The sequence below is a fragment of the Stegostoma tigrinum genome, chromosome 31 (genome assembly GCF_030684315.1).
Source record: "Stegostoma tigrinum isolate sSteTig4 chromosome 31, sSteTig4.hap1, whole genome shotgun sequence".
NCBI lineage: Eukaryota > Metazoa > Chordata > Chondrichthyes > Orectolobiformes > Stegostomatidae > Stegostoma > Stegostoma tigrinum.
In genome coordinates, this window is record NC_081384.1 from 33,991,123 (window position 1) to 34,015,737 (window position 24,615).

Here is a 24,615-nt window from a genome sequence, read left to right on the forward strand (position 1 = left end):
GAAATTTCCACATTGTGAAACAAACTTAAATTTTATAATAATGTCTTTTCAGGAAATGATGTTGGCACCATTATCTAATCAAGTCTACCTGTGACTCCAATCCACACTACTTGGCTAACTTCATGTACTCAGTGAAAATATGGTCATGCAGTAGGTACTATCTTGACAGGGTTGTTTACATCAGAAATAAACATCAATCATGATCCCAATCCAGTTTGCTGTTTCTTTAGTGACACATTGGTAACGTGTATGTGGGGGTCAGGTGAGGAATAGATCAGGCTGAGCTCCCGTGGTCAAATAACTCACTCAGACTCTCCATCTAGCAAAAGGCATCTTCAGTAGCAGTAGTACCGTAAAATAGTGAGAATTAACCGTTGCAGAAGCAGAGCAGTGAAAGAAGAGACTTAAGATCATAATCAGTGAACATGAGTTCTCAGGTAAGAAAGAACAACACACCAGTGTACACTACATGAATAGATTTTATTTCTTCGTTGGTAGCTATTTCTAAGACTAAGAGAGGAATATGTACACTGACAGGAGAGGTTATACATTTAACATCCGCTTCTAGAGAGCTGCCTGTGAATCCTGCACTGTGAAGCATGATAGTAAATGTAACTCACGCTGCCTTTAAGCCACCATGGCAAGTTTATAAACTAGAAACAGCAGATAAGACACTTTCTGCAAATATATAATCTCAGTTGAGTCATATATATACACACTGTGCAATAAATAATTATAAAAACATAGGCTTTAAGAATATAAAATCAAAGGGTCAAACATCTAATTTGTACAAAACTTTGGATATAGCAACTTGCAATACAGGTTCAACTTGGAGCTAGTAATTCTGGGCTACAAGGTAGAAAAATACTACGATAAATACTGCAGGCTTTTGATTAATTTTTAGAGCACAGGATGTCAACGCCCTTTGCTTGAACTAACTACTCACTCATTCTGGGAAAGGTGTCCATGGGGCTTAACAATGAATTCCCACCTTGCTTCTTTAACTTATCCCATCTCTTTTTTTTTCTTTCACAGAAAGAAGGCACATTGTATGTAAGTAAAATTACTCTTAAGTGGTGGATCAAGGTCCCAGTAAAGAGGAAGTCATATCCATAACAGCTGCATATTAGCCACCAGATCCACTCAAACCTCAATATTCAATCATTTTGATAAAGTGTGATTGGGAGATGAGAATTGCAGGTAGCATTAATACTAACATCAGGTGTGACGTGTGATATAGTCATCATTCTTAAAAACACAGGAAGTTTTGTTATGAAGATGTGAGGATGGAATAAACATCAGGCTGGAAGACTTAAGCTGTTCTTAATGTTAATATCACAGCTTGTATCTGCAGCCAACTGAAGGCACGAGGGCCATTGTGGTATGAAAAGGATTCTGGGGGTTGTAGTGTTTACTCACATGTTTGAAGGGGTATAATTTCAGAAATGGACAAATTACTTTAGGATTCAATGTAGCAAATCAAACTAATTTGGGACTGACTTAAAGATGCATTATCCTCAGGATTACAAGTTTTGAAACTTATTTCTCAAATACTTGCCATCCTAAAGTAGTTTGTTGTTATTTTAAACAAATATATGAATACATATATCTTTGACAATTAAAAAGGTAAAAGTTCTTTGATTAAATTTGGGAGACTTTTTTAAAAACATTTCTTCAAATGTCATTACTGTAGAAATGTCTAACAATCAGCATCCTTTATGGACCCCACTCTCTAGAGCTTCCAGAAAGTCCTATTGACACTTCTGATGTTAACTCTGTGAAAATTTACATAATGTATATGTCATTTATGAATACTATAGTGGTAGCATCCTTTCTTTCACCTCTGCCCCAGTGGTAAGTCTGAAACCATGGGAAGATCATATTCCAATGGTATTTGTATTTGTTTGTCAGTTCTGGGATGGGATGCCTAAGGCAACCCAGTTGCAACTGGGGATCCAGCAAAATATTGACAGTGCTGGGGAATTCTTCCATTCCATCACTATCTGTTGAGCAGGTTGCCATTTTAATCGACCCCAATAACACTGGCAACAGTAGAAAACAATAAACAAATTGTTGTACCAATGGAAAACTTGGAGGCAACTTTAGGAAATTTTTTGCTTTTTTTTCATCAATTATAAATGAAAATCTGTAATTTTAAATTGAGTGTAAGTCATCCCAACATAGCATTTTTTAGATCAAGTAACGAACTTTGCATGCCTCTTTTACTTTGTGCTTTTTGGTTCGGACTATGATTTTTTATGAAGCTCCAAAGAAACTGAATAGATTGCTGAAAAGACTACATTTCCCAGAATTCATTTCTGCAATGTACATGCACAGTAAAGTGCGCCATTTTTGTTTTGCCCCAGCAATACCTGGAAGATTCCAGATTGTGTGATCTTACTTGTGTTTGTGTATCCTGTTATTTGCACGTATGTACATCGTACACTCGAATGCATTCCTGGCAACTGACGTAGCAGCACCAGTGGAATATGCAATGACATTTTTCCTTGCGTTTCTCCGTCCTGGTGTTATGTCCACGGCCACAGCAGAGCAAATCACAGCCATCAATCCCATGGGAGGTGACATTGCAGATCCTGTCCCTGGTCCCAAAGGATCCTGTCTCTATATTCGGCTCGCAAAAGTTTGGTGAGTTTTCATAGTACACAAGGTCTCGCTCAGTTGGGGGCTTAAAGAGTTCATATTTTGCACGAAGGGTTTCTACCCAACCCCGGGACTCTCTGTGCTTCTCCACCACCATCTCGGAGGCGCTGTCATATTTGTCCTTCAAATAGTCCCCAATGACCCGGAAATCTGGCTGCGCCCACCAACAGGTCTTCACTTCACAGCTCCCAGACAAACCATGACATTTACATTTCAGGTGCATGTGATCCAGTATTGACTGCAACAAGAATTTAAAAAAAGCATACATTGTGAACGCTTGTTAGAACAGTGCTGTATGTTATAACACGGTGTACACAAAAACTTCAATATCAACTTATCTGATATTATCTCTATTAACATTTCCTCCATAGAAGATTTTAGTTTTATCGCAAAATTCTGACCATACTTTTGAATCAACATCTTCAATTATAAATGCATTTATCCACATTTATAATGGCATTACTCCCTATAAAGGTTTTACATTGTAATTGCAACCTCCAACAATGCTTGCACTGTTGTGACTCAGAGCAGGACTCCCAGCAGAGAGACTGCTATCTCCTGATATCACACGCAGTCAAATGGTGCATTGATGGCAAAAGCAGTCACTCTAACGTTGCACCTGGAATCCAACTCTTTTGTCCATGTTTGGACCATATTCTGGAGCTTAGAACCCAAACTGTGCACCAGTGAGCAGGTTATTACTGGGCCCTGTTCGATAGAACTATCGATGATGGGAAGTATCACTTAGCTAATAAGTAGGCTGATGAGATGCTAACTGGTCAGACTAGATCTGTCCTGCTTTGCATGGACAGAATATGCACGGACAATTCTCCACATACTTTAGTCAATACCAGTGTTGTACCTGTACTGGAACAACTCGACGGTGGATGTGGCTAGTTCTAAAGTTAGTGTCTTCAGGTCGACAATCAGAATGTTGTATATTTTATGCTATTTCCAGCATACAATGAATTTATATGGAGTGAATCAAATTGGCTGAAGTCGGGCATCTTGCTTGGCACCTCAGGAGGATACCACAAGATCATAAGACATAGGAGCAGAATTAGCCCATTTGGCCCAAAGTTGGATAAGAACATAGGAGCAGTAGTCACCCATACCACCCTGCCAAGACTGCTCCACAATTCAATATGGTATGGATGGTTGTGGGCTTGACTCCACTTTCCTGCCCGTTCCCCATATCCTTTATTTATGAAAGATCAATGATCTTTGAGCCTTAAATCTATTCAGTGATGGTACATTGACAACTCTCTTTGGTACAGAATTGAAAGATTCACAAACATCTACCTTGCTAAGCCCCTTTTAAAATCTTGTATGTTTCCACATGATCATGTTTTATTTTGAAGTCCAGCGAATATATAATCAATTTACTCTGCTTCTGAGAGATCACTTGAACTGCTCTCTACATTTTACATACATGTTAAAGCTCTGATAATCTATTTTGCACTTCTGGCTAGTTTACTCCCATATTCTAACTTTCCATTTATCCTCTTTATTGGTGGCTCTTTGCTGGTTTCTAGAACATTCCCACCCACCAGGCTTCCTACTATTCTTCATAACGGCCTGCATCTTCCTGGAATCTAATACGATTTTCAATCTTCCCTGAATAAGCTGTGGATGGATCTGAAACACTGACTTCTTGTTTTCTCTGAAATGTATTTTTGTTGAACATTCTGAATTGTTTCTTTAAATGTTTCCCAATGTTTACTTACCATACCCTTTATTACCCTTCTATTTAGCATATAACCTTAGCTATGTAATTATTTGGTTACCTTGTAACCATGCCTCTGTAAGGGCAACTATAAAACATCTGTTTCTATTTATACCACTTGTTTACTTCTATTGATGGTATTGAATGCAATCAGATAAAGTGCCCTCAATTTCACTTTTTAACCACTAGATCCTGCAAAGATCTTACACTGGGATGTACTATTGCTGTTAAACTCTCTGACCCTTCCTTGTCCCTCTTAGCTTATGCTTGCCCCCATTGATAAGACTTTTTAAAACTTTGGATTTTTAGATTTCTGTTCACCTGAATCTCATTCCTCATTTCTCAGTTGATTGCCAATTTTTCCCCACTCTGGCCACACTTGCTATTTCATTCTTATGTTTGTACACTCTGTCCCCCCGCTGTAAGTCTGGTTACTAATGCCCAGATTACTTTCTTGCATTATTACCTAGTACCTCCTCTGGAACTTTCCAAATTTTCCCTCATTACAGATGTCTCCTTGGTCACTCACTGCCAGTGCCTCTTGAATTGCAACTCATTTCACCCAAGCTATTCTCTGAGGAACATACTTAACTCTTTGATCTCATTTACCCATGCCAATTAGTTCATAGTTCTGTTTTGTAATTTGGTCATTAGCTGTTCTCAACAGAACCTCTTACTTACTTTATCTACATTGTTCATACCTACGTGTGCTACATCCCTCTCACAGAGGGGCTGTGAGATCAAGGTGCAGGCTTTGGAGAGAGTCAGGCTTTGGGCAGGGTGAGGAGCATTAAAGTACAGCAAGCTAAGGTCTTTTAATCCAGTGGTTACTAGAGGGGTGATAAAGACAGTTAGTGGAATGGTATGTTCTTCCTGTTCTTCCTCAGTGTTCATTAAGCTGGGCCTGCCTGTTCTTCCTAGTAAATTTACTTAGCCTCTACATTCTCCTCAATCAGTCCACATACTGACCTACTGCTCGAGTTCCCATCCGTCTGCCACACTATTTTTAAACTGTCTTGAGTGGCACTAGCAAACCTTCCTGCCAGAATATTGGTGCCCCTCCAGCTTAGGGGCAACCTAAGTGAGAAGTCCAATCTCCCTGACATATATGTCTGCAGGAAATGTGTCTGGCTGCATGGATCAACTGGAGTGGCAGCTGGCCTCGCTCAGGGTATACAGGAGGCAGAAAGTTTTATCAATAGGAGTTTCAGGGATGTGGTGACACCAAAGCAAGATAGATCGATGACTGTCAGGAGGGGCAGGTAGATAGACAGTGCAGGAATCCCCTGTGGCTATTCCCCTGTCAAACATGTATACTATTTTGGATACTGTTTAGGAATGGCAGAGGAAAGCAACTGCAGCAGCCAGATCAGTGGTTCCACAACTGGCTCTGTTTTGCAGCGGGGAGGGTTGAAATGTAGGTGAGCAGCTGTGATAGGGGACTTTATGGTCAGGAGCACAGATAGGTGTCATTGTGAAGGTGAGTGAGGCTTCAGTACTGCCTCCCTGGTGCCAGGATCAAGGACATTCCTGAGGGGGCACAGGATATTCTGAAGTGGGAGGGTGAGCAACCAGGGGTTACGATCCATACTGATACCAATGACATAGGGAGTAAGAGAGAGATGAGGTCCTACAAAGGGAGTTCAGGAAGTTAAGTCGGAAATTTAAAAGCAGGACCACTAGAGTTGTAGTCTTGGGGTTACTCTCTATGCCATGTGCTAGTGTAACTAGAAACAGGAAGTAAAGCAGTTAAATACATGGCGAAAGAGATAGCGTAGGAGGTAAGGCTTTGGGTATGTGGATCATTGGGATCCGTTCCAAGGTAAGAAGGACCTGTACAAGAAGGATGGGTTGCCCCTAAGCTGGAGGGGCACCAATATTCTGGCAGGAAGGTTTGCTAGTGCCACTCAGACAGTTTGAAAATAGTGTGGCAGAGGGATGGGAACTCGAGCAGTAGGTCAGTATGTGGACTGATTGAAGAGAACGTAGAGGCTAAGTAAATTTACTAGGAAGAACAGGCAGGCCCAGCTTAATGAACACTGAGGGATTAACAGTCTGAATTGTTTTTGATGCAAGGAGTATAACAGGTAAGATCAGAACGCACAACTATGATGTTGTAACCAATACAGAAACTTGGTTCTGAGAAGGGCAGGGCTGGCAGCTCGATATGCCAGGTTTTAAACATTTCAGGTGTGATGGAGATGGATATGAAAGGGATGGGGGGGCAGAATTGCTGATTAAGGAGAAAGCTGAGCTGCACTAAGAAAGGACATCTTGGAGAGTTCATCTAGTGAGGCCATATGGATACAACTCAGGAATAAGAAAGGTGCAATCAATATAATGGGGTTATACTATAGGTTCCCAGTAGCCAGCAGGAGATAGAGGAACAGGTGTGTAAGCAAGTCCGAAATTCCCTGATTGTAGGCAACACAAGTGGATAAGGTGATAAAGGAGGCGTATGACATTCCTACCTTAGTTAGTCAGGGTATGAAGAATATAAGTTGGCAAATCATGTTGCAAATATATGCGACTTTAGTTAGGCCACATTTTGAATGCTGAGTGCAGTTCTGGTCGTGAAAGTATAGGAAGGACTTGGAAACTTTGGAGAGGGTAGTGAAGAGGTTTACCAGGATGTTGCCTGGATTTGAGTGCATTAGCTTGAAGAAGAGGTAGGATATCGCCACAGTTTCAGAGGCCGAGGGGTGACCTGATTGAAGTATATAATACTGAGACAGCATGGATTGAGCGGATAGTCAGAGCCCCTTTCCAGAGTGGAAATGTCAAATACTAGGGGGATACAGGTTTAAGATGAGAGGGGAAAGTTAAAGGAGATGTCTGAGGCAATGTTTTTCCCCGCATAGGGTGACAGGTGCCTGGAATGCACTTTCAGGGGAGGTGATACAAGCAGATATTTGAGGCATTTAGCTACATGAACAGGCAGGGAATAGAAGGAAATGGATCATATGTATGGTCAACACAGTCATGGCAGGCCAAAGGGCCTGTTCCTTTGCTGTATACTCTATGATGTATGTTCTATGACTGCTGCCTGGAACAAAGTGTTCACGTGACCAGGTAATGTTCTGGTTACCATCTCAGTTTAAAAGCTTTGACTCTAGCTCCCTAGCTCTGAGCCAAGTAGTGTGAGCTGCAGGCATTCACTACACCTCTCATCACTATGTATCAGACTAATGTCCATCATCACCCACATACTACAGCTCTAACACATCATCTGCTCCACCATCATTATTTTGTTTCATGTCACAAATTTGGTTTCAAGTTAAGAAATATTACTCAACAATTGTCTGTTATTACATTGATTAGTTTAATGTGTTAAGTCATAAATTTTAAGCAATTTAGAATTTACATTTCTCCCCTTCCAGTTTAAATGACTGCTCATATTCAGAGGGATAAATTCTTAAAATCTCACCAGTTAATGACCTATCTGCTCACCTAATTAATGACTTTCAAAAGTCATCAGCTTCTGGAGGCTGAAAAATATGTATAAAATGTACTATTTCCTTCCACCTCTACATCTGCACCAAATTCTGAAGTTAGCACTTACTCCTTGTCACTTTTGAGCTTCTTGATCTGCAGTCAATACTACTAGTTGACAATTATTGCAAACACATCAATCTTGTCTTTTACTCTCAACTGCTAGTCTCTGCTATTACTGAGGGATGCCTCCTGTTCCTCCAATTTAACTGTTCACCAGCATTCCCAACTGGGTGTCCCACAGCTTTATTCTTTAAATATATCCTTTTGGTAGCATGTCAAAAATGTTCATTGTCAAAAATACATGTCATGCTTAAACGCCTTTTAGCTTTATAAGTACTCCCTTAATGTAGGCATGTACTAATGAATGGGACACTGTATAGTTAAGCATTAGACTAACAACATTGACTGACTAATCTAATCCAAAGTTCACAATCTGAACAGTATTCCTTTATCTCCATTTGATGAATTATCATAGGCAGTCAACAAACAGATTCAGTATTATCCTCTGATCTCGACAGTGCAAGCATTGAATCCCTAGTGTGGAAGCAGGCCATTCGGCCCATTGAGTTAACACTGATACCCTGAATTTCCCTGCATTTCTCATGGCTAACCCACCTAGCCTGCACATCCCTGAACACAATGGGCAATTTAGCACGGCCAATCCACGAAACCTGCACGTCTTTGGACTGTGGAAGGAAACTGGTGCACCTGGAGGAAACCCATAGAGATGTGGGGAGAATGTGCAAACTCCACAGTTGCCTGAGGGCAAAATTGAACTGGGGTCTCTAGCACCGTTTGGCAGCAGTGCTAACCACTGAACCACCATTGTTAAAACCTCTAGTTAAAATATATATTTTATAAGAAAAAGCTTAAAATATACATGACAAATCTTACAAAAATAGCTCCTTAAGCCAAATGTCCTCCCTTGTGGATTCAACATTCGGGCAATCAGACTGTTATCTGAGAGTTAATCACAAATGCTCAATAAATAATTGAAGGATTCCAGGACTATCCATGAGCCCTCAATAGGTTTGAAGACTCAAAGCTCCTGTAGTGTTGGAAAAAAAGCAAGAGGAAGAACATCACGTTCAAGTTCAAATCCAGCCCAGCTGATACTGTAGAACAATGATTCATGGCAGTTAAGATTTGCAGCCATTTTGTTTGATTGTGATAAAATGTATCAGGACACAGACATTTTAACCAACTGACATCCCGAAGTGACATCCCGAAACAGAAATTCCTTTTCGACAAAGGCAATCAAGGGCTTACTGCACTGAAGTAGGCTGTCGGGAGGCAAGAAACAAAGGAGCCTTCACACTCACTCCCAAGACGTGTCCTACTGACCAACTTCCCCATGGAAGCACCAACTAACTATTCAGCCACAGAGACTATTGCAGCAATTCAACCTAAGTTTCAATGCCTTCAGTTCAGAAAGACAACCTTCAAGATCACTGAGGCTACAGTGACATTAGAAACTGATCTTCATATATAACTTGTATCTGAACGTGCTTTAAGTAATTGCATATTTTTTTTTAGGTATTAACTTTAAGATTTATAGCATTTAGTGACTGCATAATAAGCTAACCTATTTATCTTGCAATGGTGTGGTGCTGGCTATTTTTTTAAATGTGAGACACTCAACCTAAAAGGGAGCCTTAAACAAACCTTTACAAATGCTTGGTTCATGGGCCATTCTGAAAACCACCTGATATGTGGTTGCGCCAATAGCTAGACAGCAGGGGGCACAGTACCAAGGAAAGGCAATGTCAGTGATCCCTCCCTAAAGGGGCATTTCGTCATTGTAAAGGCAGTCGAATCAGCAGTCTAACTTTACTCTGCCAATCTTCATTCAATGACACACAATCAATTCAAGAGATCTTACCGCATGCCCTCCTGCTTTAGACTAAAGGCCTTACTCCATGAGACCAACATGCACAAACATTTTCAACTGAACAATTCCTTATATGAACTTTAGAAAAGGGCAACAACGTTTCAGAATGCACCATTATCCAGAAAACCCCACAGAAATGACACCAGAGAAACAAGCCTCTCAGTCCGACAAATCTCTGTTGGAGTTTCTCCTCTAATCTGTGATCCTAGACCAGATTACTGCAAAGAGAAATTACTGATACAGCAAAAATCTCTTTGGCAAATTAAGATTTAATTGGAACTAATTATGTAGATTATAATGTGAAAGCTATAGAAATGTGCCTCTGCATTTCAACAATTCTTCTGTGCAACATGGAAAAGGCACCATTTCCCTCTGTTTCCATATCCGAGATGGGCCAGTGTTATACTTGGGGAAGTGCATGTCCTCCAACATTGACATCAGCCAGGCATTCATCAAAGCAATGTTTTGCGTAGCTGAACTGGAAAGGAAACAATATTTAGAAGTACCAAGACCAAGTATGTTAAATGCTATACGCTTAGGAAACAGACTTTCAAGTGAACTATTTGAGGAGAATGTGGGGGGAGTATCATTAACTAGATAGCCCTCTCAAAGTACCTGCCAGAACCACAGACTCTACCAGCTAGAACGGCAAAATCAGCAGGTAGATAGGAACACCACTACCTGTAAATTCCTCTCAAAGCTACACACCATCCGGCCTTGGAGATATATTATTACTATTTCACTCTGACTAGGTCAAAATTCTGGAAACTCCCTTCCTGAAAAGCATTGTGGATATACGTACTGATCATGGACCAGAGTAACACAAGAAGGCAGCTAGGGATGGGCAAGAAATATTGGCCAAGCCAGCAGTGCCCAAATCTCATGAACCATTTAGAAAAGTGTCAACACAATTCTTTATAGACACCACATCAACCATCATGTCTGTCAGTCACATTGCTCCGAGTAAGCATACTGACTTGAGTCTAACAGAGACTTCTCATAACATTTATTTCATGGGAATATGTAAGTCTGCATGGGAAGGAATGAGTTTGATGAATAAACTGCCTTTCCTCAATTATTTCTTCTTACACACTTATTGCCGTAAGCCACGTGTTTCTGTTCCTAAAGTAATTGACAATATGTCAACATGAAATGTTCCTGGTCATCAGTAGACTATCAATAATGAACAATTGCTGATTGTTGGAAAAACCCATCTGGTTCACTAATGTCCTTTAGGGAAGGCATCTGCCATCCTTCCCCGGTCTGGCCTACATGTGACTCCAGACCCATAGCAATGTAGTTGACTCTTAACTGCCCTCTGGGCAATTACGGATAGGCAATAAATGCTACCTGGCCAGCGATGCCCACATTCTGTGAATGAATAAAGAAAAAAAACAAGATGACTGCAAAAAAAATGAAAAATAGCAAAATTTTAACAGAAACGCATATAGATTGGAAATATTTGATCTTCAGAAAGCTGTAGAAATGAAATTCCTTCCAGACGTAATCATTGAAAATACAATTTTGTAAACATAGTTTGGTGCAAGAATCCTGACTCTTGGTAAATAGAAAATATTGCTTAGAACAAAATTCCCTCATAATGGATGAAGGTTGATATTTGTGATTAGGTATTAGCTGTGCCTCTGTGGTAAATCCCTCATCTCTAAATTATTGAGTTCTAAGTTTAAATCCCAGTCCAGAAGCATATGCCAGAATCTCTCCAGTGGGATTCCCGCTGCGGGAATGTTGCATTTTTGTGGGCCCAGCATTTTGCTGAGATGTTAAACAGAGACCCATCTGCCTTCTCAAGTTCACCAAAGTGATGGCTGACATTTGTACCTCAGAAACATCAGTAAAGTGTAGGCAGTTGCAATCATGTTGCAGTTTATGCAAGTCTGTGTGGGGGTTGTCCATTGTGTTTCCTACATCACCACAGTCAGAAGTACAACACTTTGGAACATCCTGAAGTTGTAAAAAGTGCTATAGTTCTTGTTGCAAAGCATCAGAGGACTTGTAAACAATGTTATTTATTAGATTTTTGACAGTAATGTGTACAAGGCAAGACAATTGTTGTTTAGAGTCATAAGTACGGAAACAGGCCCTTTGGCCCAACCCGTCCATGCTGACCAGGAGTTCTAAACTGGACTAACCCCACTTGCCTGCATTTGGCCCATATCCCTCCAACCTTTCCTATCCATATACCTATCCAAATGTTGTAATTCTACTCAGCTCTACTACTTCCTCTGGCAGCTCCTCCCATATACACATCAACATCTGTGTGAAAAAGTTGCCCCTTAGGTCCCTTTTAAATCTTTGCCTTCTCACCTTAAATATACGCTGTCTAGTTTTCAACTTGCCTACTCTGGGGAAAGACCTTGGCTATTCACTTTACAGGTGTAAGAGTCTGAAAAGATTATTGTTGAGGAGTATCTTAAACACCACCCAACAGCAGAATTGGGCCGAAAGGTGACAAATGGAGTTTAATACGGATAAATGTGAGGTGATTCACTTTGGGAAGAATAATAGGAAGGCAGAATACCGCGTAAATGGAAAGATTCTTGGTAGTGTGGATGTCCAGAGGGATCTTGGTGTCCATGTACATAGATCCATGAAAGTTGCCACCCAGGTTGATAATGCTGTTAAGAAGGCTTACGCTGTTTTAGGTTTTATTGGTAGACGGATTGAGTTCCGGAGCCGTGATTCCATGTTGCAACTGTACAAAACGCTAGTGCAGCCTCATTTGGAATATTGCGTGCAGTTCTGGTTGTCCCATTACAGGAAGGATGTGGAAGCATTGGAAAAGGTGCAGACGAGATTTACCAGGATGTTGCCTGGTTTGGAGCGCAGGCCCTATGAAGAAAGTCTGAGGGACTTGGATCTGTTCTCTTGGAGAGAAGGAGGCCAGGAGGGGATTTAATAGAGACATACAAGATGATCAGAGGATTAGATAGGGTGGACAGTGAGAGTCTTTTCCCAAGGATGATGATGTCAGCTTGTACAAGGGGGCATAGCTACAAATTGAGGGGCGATGGATATAAGACAGATGTCAGAGGCAGGTTCTTTACTCAGAGAATGGTAAGGGCATGGAACACCCTGCCTGCCAATGTAGTTAAATTAGGGGCATTTAAACAGTCCTTGGATAAGCATATGGATAATGATGGGATAGTGTAGGGGGAGGTGCTTAGATTAGTTGACAAGCCGGCGCCACATCGAGGGCCGAAGGGCCTGTTCTGCGCTGTATTGTTCTATGTTCTATGTTCTATCTCAAAAAGTGAGACCCACCATTTGGGTGTTCCTCACAGACTCTGTAACACTGTGTCTTACATTAGTGTAACTTGTAGCCAATTGCTATCATAGCATAAATTATACAGCAAAATGGTTCAGTGGTTAGCACTGCTGCCTCACAGTGCCAGAGATCTGGGTTTGATCCCAGCCTCAGGCAACTGTCTGTGTGGAACTTGCTTATTCCCTCTGTGTTCCATGTGGGTTTCCTCCAGATGCCCTGGTTTCCTCCCACAATCCAAAGATGTGCAGGTGAGGTGCATTGGCCATAGTAAATTGCCCATAGTGTCCAGAGATGCCCAGGGTCTGGGTGCGATGCTCTTCGGCAGGTTGGTGTGGACTGGAAAGGCCGAATGGCCTGCCTCCACACTGTAGGGATTCTATGACAGAGATAATGGGAACTGCAGATGCTGGAGAATTCCAAGATAATAAAATGTGAGGCTGGATGAACACAGCAGGCCAAGCAGCATCTCAGGAGCACAAAAGCTGACGTTTCGGGCCTAGACCCTTCATCAGAGAGGGGGATGGGGAGAGGGAACTCGAATAAATAGGGAGAGAGGGGGAGGCGGACCGAAGATGGAGAGTAAAGAAGATAGGTGGAGAGAGTATAGGTGGGGAGGTAGGGAGGGGATAGGTCAGTCCAGGGAAGACGGACAGGTCAAGGAGGTGGGATGAGGTTAGTAGGTAGATGGGGGTGCGGCTTGGGGTGGGAGGAAGGGATGGGTGAGAGGAAGAACCGGTTAGGGAGGCATTCCGCCTGGGAACCCTGCAGCCATATGGTATCAATGTGGACTTCACCAGTTTCAAAATCTCCCCTTCCCCTACTGCATCCCTAAACCAGCCCAGTTCGTCCCCTCCCCCCACTGCACCACACAACCAGCCCAGCTCTTCCCCCCCCCACCCACTGCATCCCAAAACCAGTCCAACCTGTCTCTGCCTCCCTAACCGGTTCTTCCTCTCACCCATCCCTTCCTCCCACCCCAAGCCGCACCCCCATCTACCTACTAACCTCATCCCACCTCCTTGACCTGTCCGTCTTCCCTGGACTGACCTATCCCCTCCCTACCTCCCCACCTATACTCTCTCCACCTATCTTCTTTACTCTCCATCTTCGATCCGTCTCCCCCTCTCTCCCTATTTATTCCAGTTCCCTCTCCCCATCCCCCTCTCTGATGAAGGGTCTAGGCCCGAAACGTCAGCTTTTGTGCTCCTGAGATGCTGCTTGGCCTGCTGTGTTCATCCAGCCTCACATTTTATTATCTAGGGATTCTATGACATTTTGTTTAAGGCATTAGCATTTTCTCATTAGATCAATGAATTTGGACTACCACGTTACACCGAGCTAGCCTTGAAAATGCCTACCCTGAAAGAGGACTTTGGCAGCAAACCTCCCTCATGGTGAGTAGTAAATTGTACAGAGCTCATAAAACATGGTGAACAGTGTATGGAATGCGAATACAACATGCAGTGCCAATGGCATGGATTTCATTTAGCTATTATGGAGGTCTGAAACTTTCTTCAGACACAGTACTATGAATCTTACTCATTCAGACAGTGGTAGAAAAAGATGAATATTCACAAACCAGTCAGAGGAGAAACTCATAGATAAGAGATAATGGGAACTGCAGATGCTGGAGATTCCAAGATAATAAAATGTGAGGCTGGATGAACACAGCAGGCCAAGCAGCATCTCAGGAGCACAAAAGCTGACGTTTCGGGCCTAGACCCTTCATCAGAGAGGGGGATGGGGGGAGGGAACTCGAATAAATAGGGAGAGAGGGGGAGGCGGACCGAAGATGGAGAGTAAAGAAGATAGGTGGAGAGGGTGTAGGTGGGGAGGTAGGGAGGGGATAGGTCAGTCCAGGGAAGACGGACAGGTCAAGGAGGTGGGATGAGGTTAGTAGGTAGCGGGGGGTGCGGCTTGGGGTGGGAGAAAGGGATGGGTGAGAGGAAGAACCGGTTAGGGAGGCAGAGACAGGTTGGACTGGTTTTGGGATGCAGTGGGTGGGGGGGGAAGAGCTGGGCTGGTTGTGTGGTGCAGTGGGGGGAGGGGACGAACTGGGCTGGTTGAGGGATGCAGTAGGGGAAGGGGATATTTTGAAACTGGTGAAGTCCACATTGATACCATATGGCTGCAGGGTTCCCAGGCGGAATATGAGTTGCTGTTCCTGCATCCTTCGGGTGGTATCATTGTGGCACTGCAGGAGGCCCATGATGGACATGTCATCTAAAGAATGGGAGGGGGAGTGGAAATGGTTTGCGACTGGGAGGTGCAGTTGTTTTTTGCGAACTGAGCGGAGGTGTTCTGCAAAGCGGTCCCTAAGCCTCCGCTTGGTTTCCCCAATGTAGAGGAAGCCGCACCGGGTACAGTGGATGCAGTATACCACATTGGCAGATGTGCAGGTGAACCCATGACAAGTTTCAACAAGGCAGAATCTACAGTCAATGGTAAAAGCATTTCAGATCTGGTAAGGGATGCATTGCAGCAGAGAAGTGTTCAGACCCCTGGAACTGGAGTATTCGTCATTTCAAGGCAATCTCAGATTGCACGGAATACAGGTGATCAGAAGGAGTGGTCCAGAGTCAGCAAGACAATAAACAGACAGCAGGGACATCGCGAATGAATTTAAAGTCCCTGGTGGGCAAGGGAAATTTGTTTTTAAAAACGGTGCAGATTTACTAGCTGGGAAAGAGAAATGTGGGAGAAATTCACGCAATTCAACTTGAGCATCACCACTAGAAGGAGCGGACACCATAAGGCAAGGTTACAGTAAGGGAAATCAATAACTATAGAAACTATTTAAAACAAGATCACAGACCTGACAAAATCACAGAGCCAGACTTAAAGCAATAAGCAAGCCTCTTAGATTCTAACCAAAGTCTAACAGAAAAGGAAGGGAGCAGACTATACAGGCAGCAGAAAAGATGAAGATTGATTAACTAAATTGCAAAGAACACAGGAAATATTTATTCAAACCACAGTCAGTGGAAATCATCTAGAAAAACCCGGTGAAGGAATGGGATCCGTGTTGTAAAGTTTTGAATAGAAGTTGTTTCCTTAAACTGAGCTAAAAGAACAAGGATCATTTATTAAAGGTGCAGGTATACATTCAGTCAAGCCATTTGATGGGCGAGTTTATTCCTGAAGCTGCAAACTCTCCACTTCACTCCCAAAAAGTGGGGATCCTCCATTTTGACTGGAGAGACATGGGAAAACCCTCCAGTATAGCAGGACAAAGCAGCAACATTAAATGTCTTTCAAGCAAAGAAAATAAATGATCACATTAGGAATACACGACATCGGAAATGATATTGCCAGGAAGATTTAATTTCAGTAAATGGCCAAATAGAACATAGCACCAGACACCCTGAAAAATACAGTTGTCAAAATACAGAACTGCTTCTAAATTAGACACTAAGTCAGAAGCTGAACAAATCAATTTGCTTCTATGTATAACTGGGAGCACAGCTGATGTCATTATAGTTCAGTAAGGCATAGAAGAAGTAATGGATACATCTGAAAATGTATTGAAAGCCTGATGATTACTTTTAAGCACAAGACCAATAAACAAGGAGCAAAATTTAAATGCAAAATTCCCAGGGGAATCTATTGATAATGTCATTCATGATTGCTACAGACTAGTGGAAAAATGTGTCTCTGGAGAGATCATTAGACACAGTTGTTGGAATTCCTGATGAGTATCTTTCCAATTTTTTATAGTCAAAAGCAGATTTGACTCCAGAGAAAGCTATTCAGGTGGTGAGTGAAGCAGAAGTCCAGAAGCAAGACAAATCAATCCTCAGGGCAGAAGATGTTCTTATCACAGTGGAATAGTTGAATCCATTCCGTTCTTACGGTACAAAGCCCATAATAACACACGAGATAGTACTGTGTGGAGTACTGCGAGGGGAAGAGACACCAGATACAATCACTGCCAGCACGGTTCAGCAGGGAAACCTCACAGGCACAATCACTACCCAACTATTCAAAAAGAAATTATTCTTCTGTAAAAAAAATTGATCTTCAGAAAATATGCTGAAGTATGTCACAATCACAGAGTACCAAGAAGTCAAGTGGTTACATGCAAAGAAGTTGCTGAGGTAGAATAGGCTACAATAGAAGAAAATGGGAAATAGGTGATCCAGATCTAGCTTTTTGACAAGAGCTTATCTATGCCTATGGGGAACTCACTAATTTTAAGTTTGATACAGGAGCAAGTGTTATTAATTACCATGCTTGAAGAAAGACATTTTACAACTAACAATAATGCAACTACTTAGCAACTAAGATCAATGGCATGCTACAAACAATTCTTCAATATACAGAGCATCAGATATCAAATAACTTATATACACTTTACAATCAAGAATTCTTACTCGTGTCTGAAGGTGTGTCTTGGCCTCAATCTTCTTAAATTTGAACAAGCAATCAAATTTGTTAAACGCAACAAACAACTGTTCCAGGTACAGCCAGTCATAGCACAACAGGGAAAAGGGAAACTAATAGAATATTTCATAAGTCCCCCTTAACTCATGGCAGAACTGGAATAGAAGACAAAATCTGTTGAGGTTATTTATTTTGGCATAAGAAATTTGTTTCATGCTGTAAACCAAGATAGAGACCTGGGACAATAATAGATTAGCAGAATTTCTTTCCATGGCTATCAACAATGGAGTGACTACAGGAATCAGAAAGATTTATGAAGAAACACAAGCAATCACTTAGCCAATGAGCAGCACACAACACTTGAGCTCACTAATGCATTGTTAACTAAGTAAATCTGTGCAATACAGCTTGGTGAACAAATAGTACTGACTGACTTAAATCTCATGTCAGCTGCTGAGTTGATTCAAAAGATGCAATTTCAAATAGAGAACTTGACATTCCCTTATCTTTCCAGAAAGAATCCTCAGTACCAATGGCAGACATCATGCCAAGCAGAAAGCAATCTTCAAATAGTGCACACAAGGAATTCACATATTATTTTCACAATGCTACAATCACCAAGAGTAAATAAAATTGCCGAAGCTAAGCAACAAGTTGACACAACAGCCTACACAGTTCAGTATAGATTTACCCACAGTAAAGATAAAGTCTGCTGACAGGTGCAAACACCTGCATGGAAGCCACCACTAAGAAGCAACCATCCAATGTCCAATGATTCTGAATAAGGTCAAGAGAAATTGCCTGTTCAGAGAATGTGGATACCACAAAGAAAAATTTGCCTGTTTCAACTGGAAAAACATCCTCTGTAAAAGAAATCTGTGATGATAAATGGTCCTTCTGTATAAAGAGTCTTTCAGATCTCACACTGTCAGGAACAGAATCAAATTCAACAGTCTACAAGCCCAAAGAGATTATGTACTGGCAGAATAGTTAAACCTCTAGACCCCTTGAATTGGTGGTATCAGAGCAGGGAGATGAAGTAGGTGGACAAAGTAATTACACATGTACAAATATTCTAATGGAGAAGAAAAAGACTTGTGGAAAAATATTGTATCAAGACGTAAGAGTCTGAAACAGTTATTCAGAATAGAATTAATAATTACAGAAAAATTGTGGGTAATTTAGAAAATCATGTTGAACTCACTTGCTGGAGTTTTTTTGAAGAACTAACAGGGAGAATTGATGACAGCAAAGCTGTCGATGTGATGTTCTTAGACTTCCAAAGGTGTTCAACACTGTACCATATGAAAGTCTTATGAGGAAAGTTATGAGTCATGGAAGAAAAGGGACATTGTCAACATGGATTCTAAATTGACTGATGGATGGGAAACAAAGAGTAATGGTTAATGGGTATATTTTAGGCTGGAATAATGTTTGTAAATGAGTTTCCCAGTGGTTAGTTTTGGAACCCTTGCATTTCCTGATGTATGGAAATGATTTAGATCTTGGTATATAGTGGAAAAATTCAAAGTTGCTGTCAGCACAGAACTAAGATACAAATGCAGAGAGGTTATGATTAACCCAAACGGGCCAGTGGTTAGACCTCAGCTGGAGTATTGTGTACAGTTCTGGGAAACTCACTGGGCAAGGAGAGGTAAAGGTATTGGAGAGAGTGCACAGAAGGTTCAGGAGAGTGGTTCCAGGAATGAGACACTTCAGATATAAGGAAAGACTGAAGAAGTTGGAACATTTTCCTTGGAGACAAGAAGGCTAAGAGGACTTTATCGGAAGTTTTCAACATCATAAGGGATCAGGACAGAATGGATAGGGAAAGACTGTTCTTGTCTGTAAAAGGATCAGCAACAAGAGGACACAGTTTTAAAGAGCATTTCGAAAGAAGCAAATATGAGGTGAGTGAAAAAATCTTTTACACACAATGAGTAGTTAGGATCTGGAATACATTACCCTGGAAATGTGATACAGGCTGTTAAATTGAGGCATTCATGAAGGCATTGGATGATTATTTAAATAAAACCAATATGAAGGGTTACAGGAAAAGGCAAGAGTTTGGTATTCGGTCAAAATGCCCAGATAGCCAGGCCAGGTACAATGGGCTGAATGGCATCCTTATGCATCATAACAGTTCTGGGATTCTAAAAGCCTTAAGCACCACCCATTATGATAATGTCATATGGGTTTAGTGGCAGAACAGCCCAGGATCTCAAAGGGCTGTGACCTAGCATCAGGGTTTTCCTCATAGACCCTGCAACAACATCCATCACATCAGTGTAACATGCACACGTTAGCTGTCATGTAATAAATGACTTGGCTAAAACAACAGCTTTTTCTCATTCAACTATCAAGTGGTTTTCCACCAGACCAAGGGAATGGTACAGTGTTGAACACCTTTGGAAGTCTAAGATACCAGTAATAGATACCAATAAATCCATTCTTGGAAACCTATTGAGGCTACATTAGCAGAAGCCCCAAAATATAATGAAAAACACCCTACAAGCTGTTTAATATTGTTGTATGAACAATCCGTACCACTGTTCAACATGTTGTATCTGCTTTCTGTACTATTTCTTAACCCTGATTGGATCTATTATTGGTATTTATTGGTATCCCTTATCCTGTAGATTTTCAATGACAGACCAGATAATGAAAGTAAAAAGTACAGAGTGCTGTATATTTGCATTTCTCATTTGGAAATTAAAGATGTGGATAGATTTATGGTGTGAACGCTTGAAACTTTCTTTATTGAAAATGAGGGAAACAATTCTATAATCTGTTGGAATGTGAAAGTGAGAACTGAAATGTAGTATTATGTTTACAATAATTGGAGGTTTTATATATCCTTGCAGCCCCACCTCCAATGCATAAACATTGACTTGGGTTGTTGACAGAGGTGCCCCTTCTGTTTCATTGCTCTGCGCAAACATGCTTTGTGAGATCGGAATCAGGAGGGAATTGAAGGGTATAAGTTGGACATAGGCCAAAAGTGAAATTTGGCTGCCTGAACAGGACTTTAAGATGTTCAACGAAAAAAAGTTGTGTGTTTATATGGGATTGAGCTCAAGAAAATCCCTCACAGACAAAGAATAGTATTTTTCAATCGTTACCCACTTTTAAAATGGAGGAAAAGCCCACAAACAGGCAAAACAGAGAGCTGCTTATGGGAGTACACCAGCACACAGGGATGGTATGGTCTCGAATCAGCTGCAACTCTGTTTAGTGGGTCATGTCAAATAGATAATGGCCACATCCCGAGACACGTAGTGAACTCACTATCAGCATGAGATAAAATAGGTCAGGCATTCTGTGACACAAAGATGTTTAAGTGAGGCGAAGTCCTCCATTGCGAGAGGGATTAAGTTTGAAAACAAGGAGGTTATGCTGCAACCTTACAGGGAGCTGGTGAGGCCACACTTAGAGTACTGTGTACAGTTTTGGTCTCCTGACTTGAGAAAGGACATACTGGCATTGGAGGGGGTGCAGAGGAAGTTCACTAAATTGACTACGGAATTGGGAGGGTTGGCTTATGAGGAGATTGAGTAGACTGGGATTATACTCATTGGAATTTAGAATAATGAGGGGTATCTTATAGAAACATTTAAAATTATGAAGTAAAAGGATAATATAGAAGCAGGGAGGTTGGTTCCATAGGTGGGTGAAACTAGAACTAGGGGGCATAGCCTCAAAATAAGGAGGAGCAGATTTGGGATAAATTGAGGACGAACTTCTTCATCCAAAGGATTGTGAATCTGTGGAATTCCCTGCCCAGTGAAGCAGTTGAGGCTAACTCGTTGAATGTCTTTAAGGCAAAGGTAGATGGGTTTTTGAACAGTAAAGGAAATAAGGGTTATTGTGAGTGAGTTGATAAGTGGAGCTGAGTCCACAAGAAGATCAGCCATGATCTTGTTGAGTGGCGCAGCAGGCTTGGTGGGCCAGGTGGCCTACTCCTGCCCTTGTTTCTTATGTTACGTTCACAGAGTCAGACAGCATGGAAACAGACCCTTCGGTCCAACTACTCTACACCAACCATGTTCCCAAACTAAGTTAGTCCCACTTGCCTGCATTTGCCCCATTTACCTCCAAACCTTTCCTATGCATTTAGTTATCCAAATGTCTTTTAAATGTGTAACTGTATCTGCACCCATGTCTTCCTCTGGCAGTTCATTCCACACACAAACTACTCTCTGTGCAAAAAGGTTTCCCTTAGTTTTAAAAAAGAAACACTCTCCTCTCACTTTAAAAATATTCCCCCTAGTTTTGGACACCCCCACCCTAGGGAAAAGACCCTTGCTAGTCACCTGATCTACGCCCAGATGATTTTATAAATCTCTGTAAGGTCACCCCTCAACCTCCCATGTTCCAGTGAAAGAAGTGTTAGCCTGTCCAGGTGATTTTCACAATTCAAACCTTCCATTCCTAGCAACATCTTCTCAGAACTCTCTCTCAATTTAAGAATATCCTTCCAGGAGCAGGGCAACCATTTCCTTAGTTTCATTGATAACAGCTATCATCTGTATTCAAGGCACTCATATTGCTTTTCATAGATTAGCAAAAAAAGGCTAATTTTAAACGTATTTTGTATTGAGTTTGACATCCCTTGCAATCCCTTTCCATACTCGTTTTTTCTTTTGCAGCTGTCATTATCTGCTATGTTACCTTTTGCAGCTCATTATATCAATTTCATTTGCTTGGATCTGTTGCTTTTCTTATGCGTTTTGGTGTATGTTTTTTTTAGTTTTATATTCCCTTCCACTGCTTACTAAGTTAAGCTCTTTCCATTTAGGAGTTTAAACTGGTTCTGTATTACCTTATGTTCTTTTCTAAACACTTCCCAACTGGTTTTCTCTTGTTTTATTCTTGAAGAGATTTGCCCAGTTTCCTATGGACAGTCTCTATCTGATCCACTGATGTCAGCCTTCCCTAAATTGAGAATATTTTTTCATGTTTCTTTCTTTCAAACTCTATGTTGAATGCAATTATATTCTTCTAAATTTGATTCACTTCTCATCAAAGAATCTAATATTCTCTCTTGTTGGCTCATGACATTTGTTGCAAAAAACCATATCTGGTATACTCAAGAAAGTTCATCCCATATGAAAGGTAAAATCCACAAACAAAATAAAAATTGCCTTTCGTACATGCTTGTCTAATCTCTGGTTATATAATCTATCATTTTATGCTACCAAGAGGCATGTACATGACTCCTACTAGAGTCTTAAATTGTTGTTTAGTAGTAGAAAACTTAAGTATTGCTCACAAAGGTCAGAGTATTGGTGATAAAGACACATCTTGCCAAAGCTTTTCATCTTGTACCTATCAGGACAATTCCCAAGAATACCAATTGAAGGGGTCTACCATCATTCTGCTGCATAAAAGGATAGTGCTGATTGGTTGGTATGTGGGCTCTTACTGGTAGTGGCAATGCCATGGAATCATGATAGCCATTTTGTTCTTAAATTGATATTCTTGCAAAATGTCCGAATGAGTACTAGATGAAAAGCTTTGACAAAATGTGTCTTTATTTAGCAATACTGCAGTTTTAAATATTTTCTGTTTCTTGATTATAGCCACAAAGTCTGTACTGCTTCCTAATCTCGTGTTACATTCTTTTAAATCACTTCTTGAAGTGATTTTATCCTTGACTGCCTGATCTGTCTTTTTCCCTCCATTGTTTCTCTACCTTCCTGTAGACCTTATAACCCTCGGATATTTAGTTCCCAGTCAAGACCGTCCTGTAGCCATGTAATAGAGTCATATGGCATGGAAGCAGACCCTTCAGTCCAAATCATCCATGCTGACTGAGTTTCCCACTTGCCTGCATTTGGCCCTTTCCTATTCATCTACCTGTCTGAGTGTCTTTAAATGCTGTAGCTGCACCTGCATCTACCACTTCCTCTAGCAGTTCATTTCACATAAGAACCAATCTCTGTGTGAAAAAGTTGCCCCTCAGGTTGCTTTTAAATCTTTCCCCTCTTAAAAATATGCCTCCCAAGTTTTAAACGCCACCAGCCTAGGGAAAAACCTTTGCTATTCACCTCATTTATGTCCCTCATGATTTGTTACAAAGTAATGTCAATAATGACTACCATATCATACTCTCCAAGTTGAACTTGTACCTGAAATTCATTCAATTTGTTCTTTATAATCTGCACTTGTATAAAGAATCCAGTCTAGTCTAAATATTACTCCATGCCCACAGGAATTTGGTTGACCCTTAAGCATCCTCTGAATTATTCCAATAAATCAGGAAGAACAATGATTCAGTCTCCACTGCTCTCTGTGGTCAAGAATTCCCCACATAAATGACCCTCTGAGAGAGGAAACTACTCCTCATCTCCACCTTAGGTGCACGATCTCTTATTTTGAAATTGTGCCCTTGTTCTAGATTTCTCTGTATGGGAAAACATCGTGTTGGTATTGAGCCTGTCAAGTCTCCTTGAGATCTTGTCTTTGCAGTAATCCATCTTCTAAAAGTCAATAAGTATTGGCGGCAATCTCATCATCCCAGGAATGACACCAGGGAGTATTCTCCAAACTGTTTCCAGCGCAGATATCTTCCTAAAGCAAGGTAACCAAAACTCAAGATGGGTTTTCAACAGTGAGCTGGACAATTGCAGCAAGACTTGTATTCCACTGCAATAAAGGCCAACATTTCATTGGTCTCCCTAATCACTTGCTACAGCTGTATGCTGATATGTTGTAAATCTTGTAGAAGATCACAGTGATTCATCTACTGCAACCTCTCTTCTTTTAAATGGTATTATCTTATATAGCTTTACTGCTAAAATGGATAACCTCACATTTCCTATGTTATACTCCATCTGTTGATTTTATATCCATTCAGTCGACCTACCTACATTCCTTTGCAGATGCGTTATACAATCCTCACAAATTGTCTTCCTACCTATCTTTGTATTGTAAAACATATTGGTGAAAATATATTTCGACCTTTCGTCCAAGTCTTTGATATGGATGGGAAGCAGGCGATGCTCCAGCACTGTTCCTTCAAGACTCCACTAGTTATTATTCAGCACTTTAAAATGACCCAATTATCCCGATTTTCTGTTAGTTAGCTGATCTCCTGTCTCTGCTAATATATCAGCCCCAGCACCAAGAGCTCTTAACTTGTGTGCTAACATTTTATGTGGCACCTTACTG

General features: G+C 41.2%; 1 protein-coding gene across 1 annotated transcript in view; it reads right to left on the reverse strand.

The window, feature by feature from the left end:
* Window positions 1-495: 495 nt before the first annotated feature.
* Window positions 496-24,615, reverse strand: part of LOC125466125 (proto-oncogene Wnt-3) — a 100,677-nt gene continuing 76,557 nt past the window's right edge. Inside the window, exon 4 of the mRNA XM_048560306.2 lies at window positions 496-2,899. Within this exon, the coding sequence (XP_048416263.1) occupies window positions 2,420-2,899 (480 nt within the window). The 3' untranslated portion in view covers window positions 496-2,419. The remainder of the gene's footprint in view (window positions 2,900-24,615) is intronic.